Source organism: Prionailurus bengalensis, chromosome E4 (genome assembly GCF_016509475.1).
Source record: "Prionailurus bengalensis isolate Pbe53 chromosome E4, Fcat_Pben_1.1_paternal_pri, whole genome shotgun sequence".
NCBI classification, from domain to species: Eukaryota; Metazoa; Chordata; class Mammalia; order Carnivora; family Felidae; genus Prionailurus; species Prionailurus bengalensis.
The window spans coordinates 35997628-36018847 of record NC_057360.1 but is presented as its reverse complement, the minus strand read 5'-3'; the positions used below and the strand labels follow the sequence as shown (position 1 = coordinate 36018847).

Here is a 21220-nt window from a genome sequence, read left to right as displayed (position 1 = left end):
ATATGTGAATATGTAAAAGCAGATTATCCAAGGAAAGAATGTGGGGAGTGATGAAGGTTAGCACCCCTCCTCCCACCCATTATTTTATAATGTTTCTTCTTCCCTTTTATAGATCTAAATTTCTTAGCCACAACACTATAGGCATTTGGGGCCAGATAATTATCTTTCTTGGGGAGCTGCCCTGTGTAGTGTAGGTTTATTTATCAGTATTCCTGGCTTCTATCCACTAGATGGCAGTAGCACCGACTTACCTCCAGTTGTGAAAAAACGAAAATGTCTTCAGACATTACTAAATGCCCCACGGGACAAAATTGCCCCAAGTTGGGTACCACTGCTTCTTTCTGTATGTGCCTATGGTGACCCTGTTTATATCTCTATTTGTATTTACCAGGGATATGAATGGAATAGGACAAACCAAGTATGTTGGTTACAGGTCTTTTGCTAAGTTTATCAGTGACACTCCCGTTATCTTTAAAAAAAAAATTTTTTTTTAAACTTTTTGTGTTGTTTTGTTTTTGTTTTTTGGGACACACAGAGAGACAAAGTGCGAGCAGGGGTGGGGGCAGAGAGAGAGGGAGACACAGAATCCAAAGCAGGCTCCAGGCTCTGAGCTGTCAGCACAGAGCCCAGTGCAGGGCTCAAACCCATGAATGTGAGATCGTGACCTGAGCCAAAGTTGGATGTTCAACTGACTGAGCCACCCAGGCACCCCTCCCATTATCTTTCTAAATGTTTGTTTCATCAGGTAGAAGTAAGTTTCTAGAAGACAGGACCTTGCATAGAGTTTTTGTAGCCACTCTTTAAATGTTGAGTTGAGTGAATTGAAAAGTGTGAATAGCATTTGAAATGTTAGGCATACTATTGCTATTGAATATTGTAACAGTATGCTAAATATTCCAGTAAAACCGAGATGTTAAGAGCAAACTGTCTTACAGAACATCATAGTAGCCTCTGTTTGAGTTAATTATTTTGCCATGTGTTCAATTAGATATAAATTACTTCCAGGGTGAGATGATAGACTTTTAATAACTATAACTTAAATGCTAATCATTTTACACATATCTTAATCCTCACAATTAAATTGGAGTCTAAGATTGTTTAACTCACAAAGCGTATTCTTAGGCACTACACTTTACTGCCTGATAAGTTAGGTTTTGAGTAATTTGCAGCTTTTTATGTCTATTAATTCGTAATAAAAATAAAAGGACTGGTATCTCATTCTTTTTTGATTTAGGTATAAAATTTATTTTTAAGTTCAAGTTTATGATACTTATTATATTTGTTATAAAGTGAACCAGCTTAGAGCAGTGTCACCTTTTTGATGAATGCACATTTTTGAGAGTACTGCAGTTTTTTTTTCAGTCAGACTTAGCATCTATTTTTTAAATTAAGGTATGCTTTACAGACAGAAAAATGTTTTTTTTTAGTCTGTAGTTTTGTACATTTTGATAAATGCATGCAGTCATGTAATCATTACCACGGTCAAGATATGGAATAATTCTGTCACCCCTAAATTACCACTACACCGCTTTGTTCAACTCCTTTTTTCTTCCTTTAGCTCATCATTGATCTGTTTCTGTCCTAGTAATTTTTCCTTTGATATTTTTAATAGCAAATAATAATAATACAGAAGTTCAGTGATTTAAACCTAAAAGAAAGGGGTTTAAAGTTAAAAGTCTAAGGACCTCTTTGTATAGATTCGTTCACTGAATATAACTGGAGGAGGAAGAACCAGAGGTAAGGTTGGTACATTTTTTTTTAATTTAATTTTAATGTTTACTTATTTTTGAGAAAGAGAAAATGAACGAGTGGGGAGGGGCAGAGAAAGAGGGAGACAGGATCTGAAGCAGGCTCTGCACTGACCGCACGGAGCCCAATGTGGGTCTCAAACTCACGAACCCTGAGATTATGACCTGAGCTGAAGTCAGACGCTTAACCAACTGAGCCACCAGTTTGGTACTTTAAAAGTAATTCCACATTCCTTTGGAGTTCTATGCTTTATTAATGTGAGAATTCTATGTATAATTTTTGTACATAATGTAACATTTTTATTGTGTTATTAAAGTTATATTGAAAACTCAACCCTTTTACTTTTCTCAGATATAAAGCAACGTTTCATCAATGTGATGTTTGTAAGAAAATTTTTAAAGGCAAATCAAGTCTGGAAATGCATTTTCGGACGCATTCAGGTAAAAGTTAATAGGTACTTTACATATATCTTTGTGTAATTATTCAGGATAAAATATGGACATTTAAATTTTATTGTTCTTGGTTAAATTTTTTGCCTTTTCCTCGTATGATTTTTATTTATTATGTTAAAGGTGATGTCATGAATGAACAATATTCTGCACTTTGATTCTCTGTAAGCTTCAGTACTTTTGAATATTATTTTGTAGGATTTGGGAAAATTTTTTCCCATAGGGAATTTACTCAACTTCTAGCTCTAATTTTCCCCTTTTCTGGAGGTTTTTGGTTCTTCTATATCTGTGTAACTCTCTGAAGACATTTCTTTTTTTTTTTGTCTTTTAAAACAATAAATCGGTATGATTTGATTGTCTTGCTTACCAAGTTACTGTTGTATACTTTCCTTTTCACTTAGTGAGTTGTGATTTATAGGTAGTTATAGTAGAATGATTTGCTTCAGCTGCTTCCCAGAAGATATCATTTCCTAAATCTTTTTTCCCCCTTGGTAATGCTACCATATTTTGAAATACAGACTATGTTGGATTCTTTCTTATACGTTGTCTTAGTCCTTGTTTGACTTCCCACATAAATTGATAATTTTTAAAGCTTTCCTTTTTAAAAAAGGAACTTACTTATGCATTTATGGCTGCTTTGTTTTATATTTATTTGGATTTTGTCAAGCTACTGTGGTAGAAGAGAAAACTGATTTCCTAAATATCAGAATGAGAAATAACAATTTGGGCAATTTCAATAGCAAAGAATTGCAATAAAGAATTTATTACTTATAAAGTGCTGCTGTTAAAAAAATTTACGGCTCCCTACAAAAGAAAAAGTCACAATTTGGGGATACCTAAGTAGGACAAAATGAGGAAACTATACTAATGATATCTTCCATATTAGTTGTAAATAACAAACTTAATAAACTCATGATTTAAAAGAAATGATGAACTTACAGAAAGTTAATTCAACCATTGATGATTTAAGAATTGTAAAACTGCAGGAATTATTTTAGAGGAGAAACTTATATAATAAGGACTGGCTTTATAATTGCATGAAGTTTTTTGAAAACATTCACTTATAGTAATTAGTCGATGACCAACGATAATGTAGAATTTCCATTTCTGAATATCTTGGTTGGAATTTGGGACAAGTTGTTCTCACGTTGAAAACTGAGGACGTGGGGTGCCTGGGTGGCACAGTCGGTTAGGCGTCCAACTTCAGCCAGGTCACGATCTCGCGGTCCGTGAGTTCGAGCCCCGCGTCAGGCTCTGGGCTGATGGCTCAGAGCCTGGAGCCTGTTTCCGATTCTGTGTCTCCCTCTCTCTCTGCCCCTCCCCCGTTCATGCTCTGTCTCTCTCTGTCCCAAAAAAAAATAAATAAACGTTGAAAAAAAAAGTTAAAAAAAAAAAAAAAAGAAAACTGAGGACGTGAGGGGCGCCTGGGTGGTTCAGTCGTTTAAGCGTCAACTTCGCCTCAGGTCATGATCTCACAGTTTTGTGAGTTTGAGCCCCGCGTCCCGCGTCAGGCTCTGTGCTGACAGCTCACAGCCTGGAGCCTGTTTCGGAGTCTGTGTCTGCCTCTGTCTCTCTGCCCCTACTCCGCTCATGCTGTCTCTCTTTCAAAAATAATATGAAGACTGCTTGGGATTTTCACTTTTTAAATAGAGTATGAGCTCTATTATAGAATAAGACGAAGATTATGGCAGTTATGAAATGAGAATGAGAAATCACCTAAAGCAGAGGTCAGCAAACTTTTTTGGTAGAGGGCTAGATAATAAATATTTAAGGCTTTGTGGGCCAGACAGTCTCTCTCATAACCACTCAACTGTGCTTTTGTTGCATGGAAGCAACTATAGCCATGTAGGTTCAAATTAACATGACCGCATTCCAATAAAATTTTATTTGCAGAAACAGGCAAGAGGCTGTGTTTGGCTTTTGGGCTGTAGTTTGCCAGCTCTTAATCTAAAGTGATCAGAAGGCTACCCAGACAGGACTTCACAGTGTGGCTCTTCATGGACTGGTTGCCATGTTCCCAAGTCCATTCCTGAGATTTATAGGTCCAGAAAATCATTTTTACATCTGTACACAAAGATTATAAGTATTCTTAGGAGTTCTTCATAATTACCATTGGAAATAGATTCACCAGAATGTCAGCTTATTTTTCACCCTGTAGAAAATGAAGAGTGTACTAGCCAAGGTATCCTTTTTCTCTAATCAAGGAAGTAGAGTTGCTAAATTTGTTGATTAGAAAAACTGCTAAATGTAGTTCTAGACTAAGGTAGTAACTTTATGGAATAGTTTCTCAAGGAAATGGTGAGGAATACTGAGTCATCTTTACCCATGTAAAGATGGGTATCTCTTTTGGGACCAGAATAATTTTGCTCCCCAGATTATTTTTCCCTAGCCGGGATGCCTTTAGTACATTATCTAAATTGCTAAATTCTTATTTTTCAAATCCCCTTAACTAGACTCCATGTAGACATTTTTGTATTAGTATATTCTTTCTCTAGACAAGGTGTAACTAATGAATTGGTTCCAGTTTTCGACAGGTCAGTACACTTAATTGGTTCAAATGAGTAGATATGATTAGTGCCTATTCCCAAACTTGCAAATAGTAGATGCTTAATAAATATTTGTTGAATGAATTAGAGTAATTAGTTGGAATACAGATGTAAGATTTTCTTCTGTAAAGGGCTTATTCTTATCCATTATGTGTTTTGTTTGTTGTAATTCTCAGAATAGTGATAACATCTGTTCTTCAGCAGTAGTCTTGTTGAAATGTAGTGCATTTATTTTAAACAGGCATTAAGGCTGATAAATTTAGGACTTGACTTTAGAGTTGGCAGAATTTTTTTTTTAATGTTCATTTTTGAGAGAGAGAGTGTGAACATGGGAGGGACAGAGGTGGGGGGGGGGGATACAGAATCTGAAGCAGGCTCCAGACTCCAGCTGTCAGCACAAAGCCCAACGCGGGGCTTGAGCCCATGAACCGTGAGATCAGGACCTGAGCCAAAGTTGGACGCCTAACCGACTGAGCCACCCAGGTGCCCCTAGACTTGGCAGAATTGTTTACGCTGTATGTAAAGTATCCAAAATTTAATGAAATGCTCAATGAATTTTTCTAAATGAATACATCCACATAACCACCACTCACATTGGTATATAGGACAGTACCAGAATTGCAGAAGTATCCTCTCTGGCTGCAAGGAGTAACCTCCTTGCAAAATAATCATTATTGTGACTTATATCACCACTAATTAGTTTTGCCTGTTTGAACTTCATATGAATGGAATCATATAGTATATACTCTTTTTTGTCTGGTTTATTTCACTCAGTATGATGTCCATGAGATTCATCCATGGAAGTGGTTTGTTTCTTTTCATTTTCATATGAATATACCACACAATTTATTTATCCCTTGACTTTAATGGACATTTGGTTTGTATTTACTTGGATCTATTATGAATAAAGCTGCTTTGGAAATTCCTGTTCGTGATTTTTCATACAAAATGCATTTATTTCTCTTGTGTATATGCCCGGCCATGGGATTGTTAGCCGATAGGATGCATATGTTCTACTTAGTAGACATTACCGAACAGTTTTCCAAGGTAATTGTGCCAATTTTCAGTCCTACCAGTAAGTATATGGCTTATGAGAATTCCAGTTGCTCCAGGTTTTCACCAACACTTGATACTGCCTTTTTTTAAAAGTTATTCTGATGAATATGTAGCACTATCTCAATGTGGCTTTAATTTAGTTTGCATCTTTGTAGTAAGTAATGATATTGAGCACCTTCCCATATACTTATTGGTCATTTGAATATCCTCTTTCATGGAGCACCTGATGAATTGTTTTGCTGATTTTCTTAAACTGGATTGTCTGTCTTTTTTTTTTTAATGTTTGTTTATTTTTGAGAGAGAGACACAGAGCGTGAGCAGGGAAGCAGCAGAGAGAGAGGGAGTTACAGAATCTGAAGCAGGCTCCAGTCTCTGAGCTGTCAGCACAGAGCCCGACACAGGGCTTGAACTCACAAACTGTGAGATCATGACCTGAGACAAAGTCGGACATTTAACTGACTGAGCCATCCAGGCGCTCCTGTCTTTTTCTAATTGATTATAAGAGTTCTAGCTATATTCTGGAGATGAGTCCATTGTTGGATATCTAAATTTCAGATATATTACGCTCTGTGACTTGCCTCTGAGCTCTAGTAATGGTGTCTTTCAGTGACTGAAGTTTCTGAGTTTTATGAAAGTCACATATCAGGTTGTTTTTGGTTTTTGGTTTTTGGGGTTTTTTTTTCCTTCTAGTTAGGTTCTTGCTATATCCTTTTTAAGAAACTTTTGTCTATTCCAAGGTCGTTAATATTTCTGTTGCCTTCTATTTTAACTTACATATTTAGATTATGAACCTTCTCTAATTTACTTGTTTCTTCTTAGGTTGTTAGGTAAAGATCAAAGTTCTTTTTTCACTTGTTTTCCTTTTATTTATTTTTTTCTTTTTACATGTGGCTTTCTATACCCAAGAACCATTTATTGGAAAGATTATCCTTTCTTTATAGCATTTCATTGGCATATTTGTTTTAAATTAAATGAAGCTGTGTGTGTGGTTTGTCTCTGGGCTCTGTTCTTTATACTGCACTGTCTGTATATCCTTGCTCCATTGTTGCTGTACCACTTAAATTGTTATGGCTTTTGATATCTGGTGATGTAACTTACCCAACTTTGTTCTGTTTTGGTGTCTTTGTTATTCTTGTTCCTTTATGTTTTTAGATAGATTTTGAAACAACTTATTAATTTCTAAACATAAAAATCTGCTGGGAATTTTATTGGAATGTCAGTGAATACATAGTCAATTTTTTCCTAATTGATTATCTCTATTATATTGAATCATCAATCCATGAACAATCCCTACCCTAACTTAAGTCCTTTTACTTTTCTTGATATTGTAGTTTTGGGGGGTACCTGGCTGGCTCAGCCAGTGGAGCATACAACTCTTGATCTCAGGGTCATGACTTCAAGCCCCACATTGAGTGTGGAGCCTACTTAAAAAAAAAAAAAAAAAAAGATGTTACAGTTTTTAGTGCAGATATCTTAAACATCTTCTTGAGATTTATATATAGATGTTTGATGTTTTTGTACAAAATTATAAATTGTATTTATTTGTATTTGTTTTTGATGTATAGAAATGCAGTTGAGTTGGTATATTGACTTTTTATGCAATGACTTTGCTATAGTTTAAGTTCTTTGGATTTTCCAAGGATACAAGCTGGCCATCTGTGAATAGTGACAATTTAATTTCTCCCTTTCTAAATCCTTTTCTCTCCCTCTCTGCCTTATTGCTTTGGTTGACATCATCAGTGGTGTATGAATAGAAATACTGATAGTGGACGTCCTTGTCTTATTCTCAGTCTCCAGGGAAAAGCTTTCAGTATTTCATAATTAAATATGATGTTTTCTGTGTATTTTGTAGATACTGTTTAACAGGTAAACAAATTACCATCTATCCACAGGCACCAGGGTGGCTCAGTCAGTTGAAGGTCCGACTGGCTCAGGTCATGATCTTGGGGTTCATGAGTTTGAGCCCCACATCGGGCTCACTGCTGTCAGCCTGTCAGTGCAGAGCCCACTTTGGATCCACTGTCCCCTTCTCTGTGCCTGTCCCCTGTGTAGGCTTTCCCCCAAATAAATAAATGTTAAAAAAAGAAATTACCATCTATTCCTGATTTATTTACCGTGTTATGGATAGGTGTTAGATTTTTTTCCTATATTTATTGAGGTGATCAGATCTTTTTCCTTTGTTAATGTGACAAATTACATTGATTTTTTTAATATTAAATCTTACATTCCTGAAATAAACACAGATTGGTCGTGTATTATCCTGTTACTATATAGTTGAATTTAATTTGCTTATATTTTGTTTCTTTTTTTCTTTTTGGCTATGTTGTTTAGACATACTCCTTTTTTTCCCCTCGTAATATCGCTGACAGGTTTCGTTATTATGACTCTGCTAGCATCAAAAAATAATTTGAGAAATAATACATCTTTTTAAATGAAGTGGATGAGTTTATGTAAAGTTGGCATTATTTCCTCAGTATTTGGAGGAATTCACTGATAAATCCCTCTGAACTTATTTTCTATGAAGAGATTTAAGTCAGAGATTCTTGGGGTGCGTGGGTGGCTCAGTTGGTTAAGCGTTTGACTCTTGATTTCAGCTCAGATCATGATCTCATGATTCGTGAGATCAAGTCCGCATCGGGCTCCACACTGATGGTATGAAGCCTGCTTGGGATTTTCTCTCTCCCTCTTTCTCTGCCCCTCCCCTGCTCTCACTCTGTCTCTTAAAATAAATAAAACTAAAAAAAAAAAAAAAAGATTCTTTAATAGTTACAGAGCTGTCATTTTTTGTTTTGTTTTTTAATTTTTAAAGAACTCTATTTAATCTAAAATATGAAATCTATCCACAGAATTCAAGGTATCATATTATGTATCTTTTCAATGACTATAGGATTTTTTGATATTTCCTTTGTTTAGACATGTTTTTTATTTCATTTCTGCTTTTTTTGTTTTTCTATTTTATTTGGGTTAAATTGCTGTCTTTCCCTAGCTTTTTTATATCGATGCCTAACTTAATAAATTTTAGCATTTCTTTTTTTATTTATGTATTTTAATGTCCTAAGTTGCCTTTCAAACATTGTTTTCAGTCCCACACTTTATGTTTCATGTTTCCATTATAAATAAGTTAAAAGTATTTCCTAATGTCTGTTCAGATTAATTCTCTCATTTATGGCTTATTTAGAATTGTATTGCTGAATTCCTAAATATTCGAGGATTTTCTATTTGTATGTTACTCATGTCTAGCTTAATTCTACTTTTGCCAGAGAATATGTTTTATTATTCGAATATTCTACATTCTTACTGATATTTTTTGTATGCTTATTCTATAAGTTACTGAGAGATCTATGTTAAAATCTATTAACCTATTGATTGAAAATTATACTTTTTCATCTTGAGTTCTTTAATTTTTTGCTGTATATATTTTGAGGCTGTGTTATTAGATATGTACGGATTGTATCTTTCTGTCCCGTGGTCAAAATATTCCTCTTTATATTGGGATAAAGATTTACCAGGTCTCTTTTGGATAATGTTTATATATGTTTTTTCTATCTTTTTACTTTCAGTCCTTCCGTGGACTTGTATTTAAGATGTATGTCTTTGGAGCATCATTTTATCATCTATTATGAGAATCTCTTTTAACTGAGATACTTAGTCATTTAAATTTTACATGATATCTCATTTATTTGGATTTAAATCTATCATCACGCTATTCGTCCCATCTCTTCCTTGATGCTTTCTTTCTCTTGTCTTCAATTCCTTGAAATCACAAAGGATTTTTATTACACATTTGGTGCTTGTCAGTTGTATGTTCTTTCATTGTTCATTAGTAATCACCCTAAAGATTGCTATGTGTATCCATAAATTATTAGTCTACCTTAAGTTAATTCTTTATCAATTTCTAGACAACGCAAAAAAACCTTACAACACCCTTACCTCTCACCTTTTATGCAATGTATGTATTTTAATTTTACATATACTTTAAACCACATAAGACATTATTTTTTGGTTTGTTTTAAATAACCCATATTATTTATTTTTAACCATATATGTGCCCTTTACTGTTTACTGCTTCCTGCATTCACATTATTCCTCCTGGAATCATTTAACTTCCACATGCGAGGTTCTCTTAGGTTTCGACTGTCTGAAAATGTTTTTATTTTACTTTATGGAGAATATTTTTCCTGACTATATAATTTATATTAGCAGCTAATTTTCTTTCAACATTGTAAATATGTGATTTTTTTCCTCCTTGAACCTCTTTTGTTGTTGAAAAGTATACTGTTAGTCTTATTGTTGCTCATTTAAATGAAATGTCTCTTTTTAATTGGTTGCTTTTTTCTCTTTAATTTTTAGTAGTTTTATTATAGTGTGCACAGATGTGTGGTTTTTTTGCTTTGTTTTTTTTGTATTTTGTGAGGTTTGTAGAACTTACTGGTTCTGTGACTTGAGATATCTTTTCTTTTGTATAGGGTAAATCTTCTTAAAACTCTCCTCTTTCTAGGATTCCAGTTTATTTATGTTAGATATGTTACTTTGTCATATATATATGTGTCTGTGTGTATATATACATATGAATATCATGCTTTTTGTATATTTTCAATCTATTTCTCTTTGTGCTTCCACATAGATAATTCCTATTAATCTATTTTCCATTATACTAATTATTTCTTCTGTGGTGTCTAATATGCTATTAAATCAATCTACTGAATTATTCAGTTATCTGTTCCAGAATATTCTTTTTCCCATAGTTCCAATTCTGTGGTGAAATTCTCTTTTCCTGTGTTTTCTTGAATATATTAATCATATTCATCTTAATATTTCAGTCTTATGTAATTTCTCTTCACCTTTAGGGCTCTCTATTATCTTTTTTCCCCCCATCTCTCAACATTTGGTCATTTGGTTCTGTTTCTTGACATGCCTGATCGTTTTGAAATGAACCTTCGATTTTGTGAATGAAAAATTGTAGAGGTTCTTGAAGTTGTATTCTTTCTCAGATGTATTTAATTTTCTTCTCACAAGCAGATAGAATGAGATGGCATGGGTCACTTCTTATCTATTTCTGATCTACCTTTCTGCTAGTTCATCATTATTGTGGTGAGACTTAAACTCTAATCTTCATCTCCCCAGGACCCTTGGGTTTGCTAAAATATCTTTTCATCCCTTCAGTATCCAGCCTCTGGTTTCTAGCTGTCTTATCCAGCAGATGTTCATCTTGAGAGCTGGCAAATGTCAGTATTTTTGTTCATTTCTCTGTTGTTCTTTCCTTTCCAGGCTCTTGACCCCTTAAATCCTGGGTAGTCCCAAACTCTAGCTTTTATCTTCCCATTCCAGTGGAATGCCATCAGGCCCTCGGCTGCCACTTGACCTCTTATTTCCCCTACCCAGGGAATTTATTTTATTTATTTTTCCCCATACCCAGAGAATTTATTTATTTATTAATTGTCACTAAATCTGAAAGTACACTGAGGAAAGAACACATGTCCATACCTTCCTGTGCCTCCAGAATCTTGGCCCCTTATGTCCTGGCTGCCTTGTTTGTGCTTCAGTGCCTCCAAAGAGTAGATTCTTTGAATTTTAAAAAATCTTTTATCTTTTCCTCTTCACTAGCAAGAGACATAGTTGTGATATAAACTACTCCATCAAATTTGAATGCAAGTTCTCGTTATATTTTCATATACTAATTTTTAATATCTAACTATAACTCATCTATTGGAAGACATTTTTTAATTCTAAAGACTCATAGGTTACTATGATTTTAACTGAGAAAGAGATTACATTTCTTTGAGCATTGTTTTATCTATTTCCACTCTTAAAAAATAGACTCCTTTCCGTGCATCTTGCAGGAGACCTTTCCTTTGTTTCCTTAGGTCTCTGATTTGTGATCCTGAGATTCACCCAACTTGAGTTCATTGTTATCAAATAGATAATTTTGCTACAGAAAGCCTTGCCTTGCTGTAGAATGTTTCTTCAATAAGTATTCCTCTTTTCATTAAGTCCACAGTATTGACCCTTCTCACTGTATATCTATAAGCACTCCATATTTACTTTTTAAATATAATAATATCAACATTTCCTTTGTGGATCTTTGTCTTATAAACATAAATTGATTTTTTCTGTGGAAAATGAAATTTGTTTAAAATGATCATAGAAACTTCTCAAAGAAATATGCCTGAGTCCCAGCTTCCTAACAGTATTTGTGGGACACCGGAACTGATTGACTATGACTTTACATAATCTATAAAAGCTTTTAAGAATGTGCTTAAGAAAGGGGCGCCTGGGTGGCGCAGTCAGTTGAGCGTCCGACTTCAGCCAGGTCACGATCTCGCGGTCCGCGAGTTCGAGCCCCGCGTCAGGCTCTGGGCTGATGGCTCAGAGCCTGGAGCCTGTTTCCGATTCTGTGTCTCCCTCTCTCTCTGCCCCTCCCCCGTTCATGCTCTGTCTCTCTCTGTCCCCAAAAAAATAAATAAACGTTGAAAAAAAAAAAGAATGTGCTTAAGAAACTATCATGGCTAATACTGTGCCAAAGGAGAATACTTAAAACCAATACTTTTATCTTTAAAACTAAATTCTGTGCTTGGTGGTGGTGTTCGTAATGCTATGCTAGAGTTTCTTTCTTTCTTTTTTTTTTTTTAATTATAGAACACTCCTGGCATGACTGGTTTTAATGCCAGGAATTATAGAAAGTTCTTGCATTTTAGAAGTGTAATTTTTTTTTCAGAACATTCTTTTATAACCTTTTTCATATTGTCCCTGATTGTAGGCATTTCAGGTGAAATCAAATGTTGGATACAGTGTGTTCTACACACAGTTGCAAATACTATCTTTTCAAGAATTTTAACCCTTTATAAATGTTTTACTTCATGTTTTACTTCCTCTTTAGTGACATCAGTCATGATACTAGTTCAAAAACAAGTAGAAATGTAATAGTCCAGGAACCAGCATCACAGCCTGTATACATTTTCTGTACTGGGATTTGAAAGTTCCTGTGGGCCACAAAATAACAATTAATAATATTTAATGAATAATTAATTGTTTGGTATTAGTGGCTCAACTTGAAGGTGCAATTCTCTTAATTTTCTAGGAGAACTGGCTTTTAAATGGAAAGATAAAACAGTAATATCAACAAACCCATGTAACAATTAATATAAAATCTTTCCATTTACTTTTAAAATATATGCCTTGTGTTTGTTGTGCAATTGTATGTCTGGGTTTGTTTTCTCTTGCTGCTGTAGTAAATTACCATAACCTTAGTGGCTTAAGTAATATAATTGTGTATGATCTTAGATCTCTGTTCGTGAGAAATCTGACATGGGCTAAAATCTAGATGTTGGTAGGGCTGCGTTTCTTTCTGGAGGTTCTAGAGAAGAATCTCTTTCCTGCTCAGTTGGGTTATGACAAAACCGTCTTTGAGCTGTAGGACCAGGACCCAGGTTCTAGTTTTATTACTTGTGGTAAGCTGAGAGCCTTTCCCAGCTTCTAGAGGCCACCACATTTCTTGGGTCCTGGCCCCTTTTCCCATTTTCAAAGCCAACAGTGAAGGGGTTGAGTTCTCCTTTTGTTGCATCTCTCTGATGCATTCTTCTTCCGTTATCTTCTGCTTTTGAAGACTCCTGTGTTTAAATTGGGCCACGCTGGATAATCCAGCTAATCTCCCCATTTCTAGATCTTTAACCTGCAAAGTCCCTGTTGCTACGGAAAGTAACATATTTACAGCTTCCTAGATTTCCTCTTTGGGAGGTCATTATTCTGCCTACCACACTGGCTAACCTAGGAATTTATAATGTTTCATATTAAAAACAAAAAGGAAAACAACAAAACTACAGCGTAGAAACCTGACTCAGGAGGGACTGAAAACTAGTTCGGTTTCCTTGTTCTTTATCCTGATCAACTCTCCTTATGTTGACCTCAGGCCAGACATTAAGTATCACTACTTCTTAGTTTGATTCTAAGAACTCAGTTAATCAGAGTTGCTGTTTTAATTTTAATCCTTCTTGGGTGGGAGGAAATCGGATGTTTCTGGTTTATACCTTTTTTAGGGGCTATAGTGGGAATAAAAACAAGCAATAATAATAGTCTGTGAGTCCATCATGTACTTATCTTATGCCAGCTACAGTTCTCAGCACTGTTTGTTTTCTTGTTCAATCCATTCACCATCTCTGAGGTAGGCACTATTGTTGTTGCATATTACTGGTGAAGAAACTATGCTTAGAAGTTGGGTATCTTGCTCAAGGTTTGGCTGGTAAGTGGTACAGCTAGAATTCAAACCTGGATCTTTTTAATGTTTGAGCCCATTGTCTTTACTGGCTTACTGTACTGTCTCCATTTTGTGATAGCATATAATATCACTGCCTTTTGTTAAGTTCTTGTAAGTATTCATGTGGAAAATTTGCTACTTTAAATCATTGTCTTCCCAACTGAATGCGTTTTACCTTAATTTCATTTTTGTTCATACAGGTGAAAAACCATACAAGTGTCAAATTTGCAATCAATCTTTTAGAATTAAGAAAACTTTAACAAAACACCTGGTTATCCATTCTGATGCCCGACCTTTCAACTGTCAGCACTGTAATGCAACATTTAAGCGGAAAGACAAGCTGAAATACCACATTGACCATGTTCATGGCATAAAATCTCCAGACGATCCTCTAAGTACTTCTGAGGAAAAACTTGTATCCTTGCCAGTAGAGTACTCATCTGATGATAAAATCTTTCAAACAGAAACAAAACAATATATGGACCAGCCCAAAGTTTATCAGTCAGAAGCCAAGACTATGTTACAGAATGTGTCTGCTGAAGTGTGTGTTCCAGTAACATTGGTTCCAGTTCAGATGCCTGACACTCAGAGTGATCTGGTGCGTCATACAACCACGCTTCCACCATCTTCTCATGAGATCTTGTCACCACAGCCACAATCAACTGATTATCCCCGAGCAGCTGATTTAGCTTTTCTGGAAAAATATACTCTTACTCCTCAACCTGCAAATATAGTTCATCCAGTACGACCTGAACAAATGCTAGACCCTAGAGAACAGTCTTATCTTGGAACACTACTAGGCCTTGATAATGCTACTGCTGTACAAAGTATTTCTAATAATGAGCATCATTCATGAGTAAATCTAAACATTCCACAGACTTTCTTGATTGTTATGTGCTAATGGTAGCCTAGACTGATGGCTTTTAAATTAGTAAGGCTGCTATTTTTTTCATTTTCTCTAGTTTCTCAAGTCCTCAGAACCATTTCAAATCAAGAAAAATATGTATTTCTGTTTACTGAACATATGAATATTTGGACACATTTTGAGGTATAATATTTGAAATGAACATTTTGTGATTTTTAAAGATAACTTAGTGCTTAATTTTTAATGGTTCCTCAAACTTTTCAATATTACTAGCTGTTGACTTTATGGTTTTGTTTTTGTTTTTGTTTTTAATCATCAGTGGACGTTTTTATTCTTCTTTAGTTTCAATACTCTTTTCTCCCTTCCACATCTTCCAGAGAAGCTTAAGGACCATGTAGCCTTTCAGAAAGACTATAAGAATACACTGATAATTGCAACTCTTCTTATCCTAACTTAAGATTCATTATCATTTCTTCTGCATTTTTAAAATTTGAAGTTAGATCTAAATTTGTAGGGAAATCTTGGATATTTTTGTGTTGTTTTTTTATCTGGTCATAATTTCAGGTTATTATTAATCCTTTGGTCTTTTGATAAACTCAAAGCCAGAAAGCTAACTTAATGTAAGATTAGCTTATTAAATGAAACGCAGAATTGAAATAATTATTCAAAGGATTGGTTTTTGCCAGTGCTTTAGTTACCATGAATACAAAATGCAAACATATGTGCAGGTGTTAAATTATACAAAGTTGAAAAGGTATTGAAAGCAAATTATGACCGTTTTAACTAGATAACTTTCAAGGTAAGTTCACCTTTTATATTTTGTCATTTATTTAGAAACAATAACAGCATATATCTTCATTTCACTAAAGGAGGGGCAATTATAACTAATCAGTGAAATTTAATTTATAAGCTACTTTTGGTCTCATTTACTTTGGCTAAGTGAAATTCTGGGAAACAGAACCTACGTATTACGTATGTAACTGTTAGGAAAGGTGCCAAATTATAAAATTTATGTCCAACTAAACTCCATGTTTACTTTAATTAAAGGGAACCACTACTTGTATACAGATTTACATGTAATCTAGATCTTTATTTTGCTTTTCAATAAGCCTAAGGCCTGTAATTATCCTTGATTTTTATTTTTGTAGGAGACAAAAGTTGAGGACTTGGTGAGAGGAAATAGCAGTTAGAGCAAAAACCTCACTGATAAAAATTGAGGAAAAAGTCAAAATTACAAAATACCTTTCAAGATGTGCACTTTCCATATTTTCAAGTCCATTTAAACTTAAACTAGGATGATATTTCCTAGGAGCTGCTTGAAGGATTAGAATAGGCAGGGTTGATTTATTATTAGCATGTCATTTGTATGTAAACTACTGGAAAATAGCAATTTTAAGATTTTTCTATTTCAGTTTTGTTTACACTCCTAATTGCTTTAAGCACTTTTTTTGTGTAAACTGTAAAGTCTGGCCCAGCCCTTGTGAAAAAAATCACAAATAAAATAATGAAGTTTTAATGAATAAAATTTAACCACTTACTAATGGGGAAACTTGTTTGCTGAAGCACTTAAGAAATGAAGGTACTTTACAGGAACATTCACATCATATTAGTGGAAATAAAAGAAAAAAATGTTGAGATTGAGGCAGTTAACCAAAGTAGCTCACATAAGTAACAAAACCAACCCGAGTTTTGCCTCAGTTATCAAGGTTTGGTTGTAATTAGTCTAGGACCAGTAGATATAATTAATGTATTCTTTTCAAAACACTTTTACTTTTGTGTGAAAATGTTATATCTGGGGTACTTATGTGATAAAACTTGACTGTATGAGGTACTATTAGTCTGTTAGTCTTTCAAATTGACTTTTAAAAATATGTCTTTATGTTTTTTGATTCCTCTCATGAAAACAAGACCTTCAACTCAAAAACTTACTATAATGAAATGAAGTAATACCTAAAAGTATACCCTGCCTTACATATAAACCGTTGTAGAAAAGTTTGGACTTCTAAAAAGGCAATGGTATATATGTGTCTGTGTATGGTATATTATATGCTTGGTAGCAAGAAAGAAATAGGGTGTTGCATTTTCACATTGAAAAGAATACTTTGCTTTTTTGAAGGTATTTAGGATTCTTTTAATAATAATATCCTAATTCTATAAGTACATAATTTGATCATAGGAGTTGGTTTACAGAACGAAACTTTTCTGGAATACATCTCTTACGTAAAGTGAAATAGAACTATATTTAGTTATTATTGTAGATAAACTTGAATACTGGTTTACTCTTTTATAAAATGCTTTCACAGTTCTCTCGTTTAACCTCATAACCAAATCTGAAAGAGAAAAGACATGCTGTATTCCCATTTTAGAGATAAAGAATCCGAGGTTAAGATAAAGGACTCACTTAAGCTCTCAGCATTAAAAATGGCAGAGCTACTAATAGGGAAAGAAAGCTAGCATTAATAAATGCTTACTGTGTGCCAGGCACTACATTTTCTCATGTAATTTTAAACAGTCTGAGAAGTAGATAGTATAATTCTTGTGAAGAAATTATCTCAGTGGGTGGACAAACAAATCTGCTGCCTCTAATTTCCAAAATTAGAATATAGAACATTTTAAATTGTGAAAACCTCATGGATTTGGGCAAACTGAATGTATATAAGTTGTTGAAGTTGGCACAAAAAATATGAAATGAGGCCTACTCTTTTCAGTTAAACTTTTGTAATATTTAATTTGGAGTATTTGGACAAGTGTTCCATTAACTCTAAAATCCATTAATTTTGTAACTGTACTTAAATTTTTGAATCTTGCAACTAAGTTTAGCCTCATTCAGAATTTTTTATTTTATGAGCATAATTTATTGTTTTAAATTAATTTTTTAGCTGATAGCAGTTAGCACTTAATATGTAAATTGAATAATTTATCAAGTGTAGAAATGTGTTAACCTAATCAGTTTTTCCTTAAATGCACCAAAGATTTTTAGTAGGTATTAAAATAGTTTAAAAGAATTAAAATTCTTTGTTGTTTGAATAAATATTTGTCCAAAGAAGCACAGTTGAAGTCCTAGGATTATGGATTTAAAAAGAAAAATCATTAGTTTGAATACTAAGATTAAGTGTTTGTGTTTATATGTATAAAAATAAAAACAGAAGAAAATACTCTGGGAATAGTCATACTGACAAACCAGTTACAAGTAAGAATACTCAGTTTTCCTCAGTTCAGTTAATTGAATGTTGTCTTTTAAGTGGACACTATTAAATGCTAAATAATAAGCTTATTTTTTACACTACACTATTAAAATAATTTTGCCTTAGAATTTTTTTTTAAGACAAGTTGAAGTTATTTTTATAAGAAACCCCACCTATTTTTTGCAGCCTAAAATACCATTTAAGGTTAGGGTTTGTTCTTCATGCCAGCAAGATTTAACCAACAAACTGTAAAGGTAATGATCTTTGCATACTTTTAAGTAATTTAGTCGTTTTTGCTGGGAGAAAAGGAGTAGCAAAAATAGGGTTTTAAACTGGTGCTTTATTAAGTGACTTCCTTTTAAGTGATTGTAGGTCATGATATAGGTACACTAATTTCTGTCAACTTTAAAAGTGTCAAACATCTTTGCAGAGTGACTATAAACTGTTAAGGGCTAATAAGTAATTAAATATCATTCATTGCTTTTCAGTCTTTAATCGCAAACAAAAACACAGTTAAACTGGTATGTTTATAAGTTTGAGTTCTCTCCCTACCAGATCATTCTAACATATCGTTGATGAAAAGTCAGATTTAAAGCTTAGCTCTTCGACAGTGTCCTTTTTATACCCAGTCTTTTCTGAATTGAATACTTTGTGCCTTTTCAATGTGTTGTAGTTGCTTAAAATTGATTCTGCTGGCTAGATTGTACTGGTTAATAAATGATTTTGATTTTGTTGTTGTTGTTGTTGTTGTTGTTGTTGTTGTTATGGGTTTTATGTTTGTGCTGCCTGCTGGTCAGGCAATACTTTTTTTAGATTACTTTATGATTAGGAAAATGGCACTAAGTAATAGTGTGAACATTTTTTTTTTAACTCTTTTGTGGCCTTTATAGTTACTGTGAAGCCACTCCAGGGCCTGTCTCTAGATGCTTATTAGAGGAATCTGACAAATAAAATAAAATGAGTAGTGTGTCTGCCTCTCTGTCTTCTCCTCCCCCCCCCCCCACCTTCCTTTTTAAAAATAATCAGTTCCCCATATCCACACAGCTCTACATTGAATGGCTTCTCATTTCAGTTTGCCTAAAACTGAACTAGAGGTGATGGTTCGAGATGAGTTTCTCATTAGGAGCAGCAACATCCCAGCCAACATAGAATTTGAGTTGATGAACTCAGGAAAACTTAGGACTTTTAAAGTCATACTTGTATAATTCTAAGATTCAGTGTCAAATTTAAAATGACTAAAAATACATTCTTTAATAAGGAACAGGTAACATTTCTAAAACTTTAGTATTATGGTAAATGTTACTTGCGATTAGGGTGAATAATGGATAATGTGAGAACAATTTTCTAAATAATTTCTAGGAACTATAGGCACTTCTTCCTTAGATTTCCGCCCTCCCTTTCTTTCTCACATTCCTCTCTTAGTAAAGTCTGTAGTGTTCTTTTGGGGGGATCACCCCTTTGTTTCATCTAATGTTATTTCAACTTAAAGATACTTTTATCTAGAATATTAGCATGCTTTCTGCTCTTCTCTTTGGAAGTAGCATTAATAAGATAGAAGAAATAGGATTAGGTTGTGTGGAAGATGAGAGAAAGAAGGTCTTGGTAGAGAGAGTGACTATGTTTTGTTTCCTCTTCATGTTTCATTCAACTTGCTATGTATTGATCTTAAATCTATGACTATTAAAAAATCCCAAGAGAGTTTAAATTTAGTCTCTGCAGCCATTTATATAAAAAGAAATTAAGAATTATATCAGAATAGAGGTTCTACAAAGACGGACATATCTTTTTTTAATTCTTAAGTACAAAAGTAATTTAGTGCTTGCATTGTTGGAGATTCTAAAACATTTCTTGAATGAAGAGCATGTACACTTTTCATTGTTATTTCGCCTCTTTGCTTGGTATTCCTGCTTGCGTTAAAGTTGGACAGTGTACTGTGGTGTAATACAGAATTTTTTGTTTCTTCCAACAATTGGACTTTTCTTATCCCTATAGACACAACTGTATTACAATTGATGAGTGTGGCTGCCAAAAATAATAATAATAATGAGTACAGAGGTGGGCATTTAGCTGCTCCATGTTGTGTAGTAAATATTCTGATTAAGGGGATTTATGATGTACATTAAAGTGGAAATGCTTTTGAACTTAGTCTTCAGTTTCAAATCATAAGTTTTGTTTTTAATCATTAAAGGAAACTTCAAAGCAATTACAAAGGAAAATCTAAAATATCAAAATTCATTATTTTGTCAACTGTGTGTGAAGTATCTTGTGAGTTACATATTTTAGCTGTCTCATGTTTCATAAATACAAATGTCTATAGAAAAATTCAGTTCTCTGTGAAGACTAGGAAGTGTATTGTATATTGAACTAGTTTGTTGTGTTATTTTGATATTTAAAATAAATATAAAGTTCTTTGGTCCTACCTAATACAGCATATCTAGGTTTTATTGAACATATTTTAACAGCATGGGAATGCAGAACATATTCTGCATGTCTCCTTAAAAAAATTGAATGCAAAGACCATAGACAAATAGAACAAATAGAACATCTGGCTTACCATACAGTTCCAACCATAACCAGGCTTTTTCTTCCTATATGAAACGGTCACAAGGAAATTTGCAATTTTCCCAAGTTGCAGATTGAGACAGAGGCTGCAAAAGACAGTTGACCCTTGAACAATGTGGGTGTTGGGGGAACTGACCCCTGGCGCAGTTGAAAGTCTGTATAACTTTTTGACTCCCCAAAGGCTTACTGCTAATAGCCTATTGACTGGAAGTCTTACCAGTAACATAAACATTAACATTTTCTCATGTAATTTTAAACAGTCTGAGAAGTAGATAGTATAATTCTTGTGAAGAAATTATCTCAGTGGGTGGACAAATAAATCTGCTGCCTCTAATTTCCAAAATTAGAATATAGGACATTTTAAATTGTGAAAACCTCAGGAACACATTTTAGCTGTCTCATGTTTCATTTGCATGTTATATGTATTATATGCTGTATTCCTAACAATATAGTAAGCTATAGAAAATGTTACAAAGAAAATCAGAAGAGGAAAATACACTTACAGTACCGTAACAAGTCCTGTAAGTGAACCAGTGCAGTTCAAACCTATGTTGTTC

At 34.0% G+C, this 21220-nt stretch overlaps 1 protein-coding gene across 1 annotated transcript in view; it reads left to right on the top strand.

Annotated features, from left to right (window-relative positions):
- ZBTB41 (zinc finger and BTB domain containing 41) overlaps positions 1 to 20525 on the top strand; it is a 49728-nt gene extending 29203 nt beyond the window's left edge. The window contains exons 10-11 of the mRNA XM_043569067.1: positions 2101 to 2189; positions 14252 to 20525. Of these exons, the coding sequence (XP_043425002.1) occupies positions 2101 to 2189; positions 14252 to 14907 (745 nt within the window). The 3' untranslated portion in view covers positions 14908 to 20525. The remainder of the gene's footprint in view (positions 1 to 2100; positions 2190 to 14251) is intronic.
- The last annotated feature ends 695 nt before the right edge of the window (positions 20526 to 21220 follow it).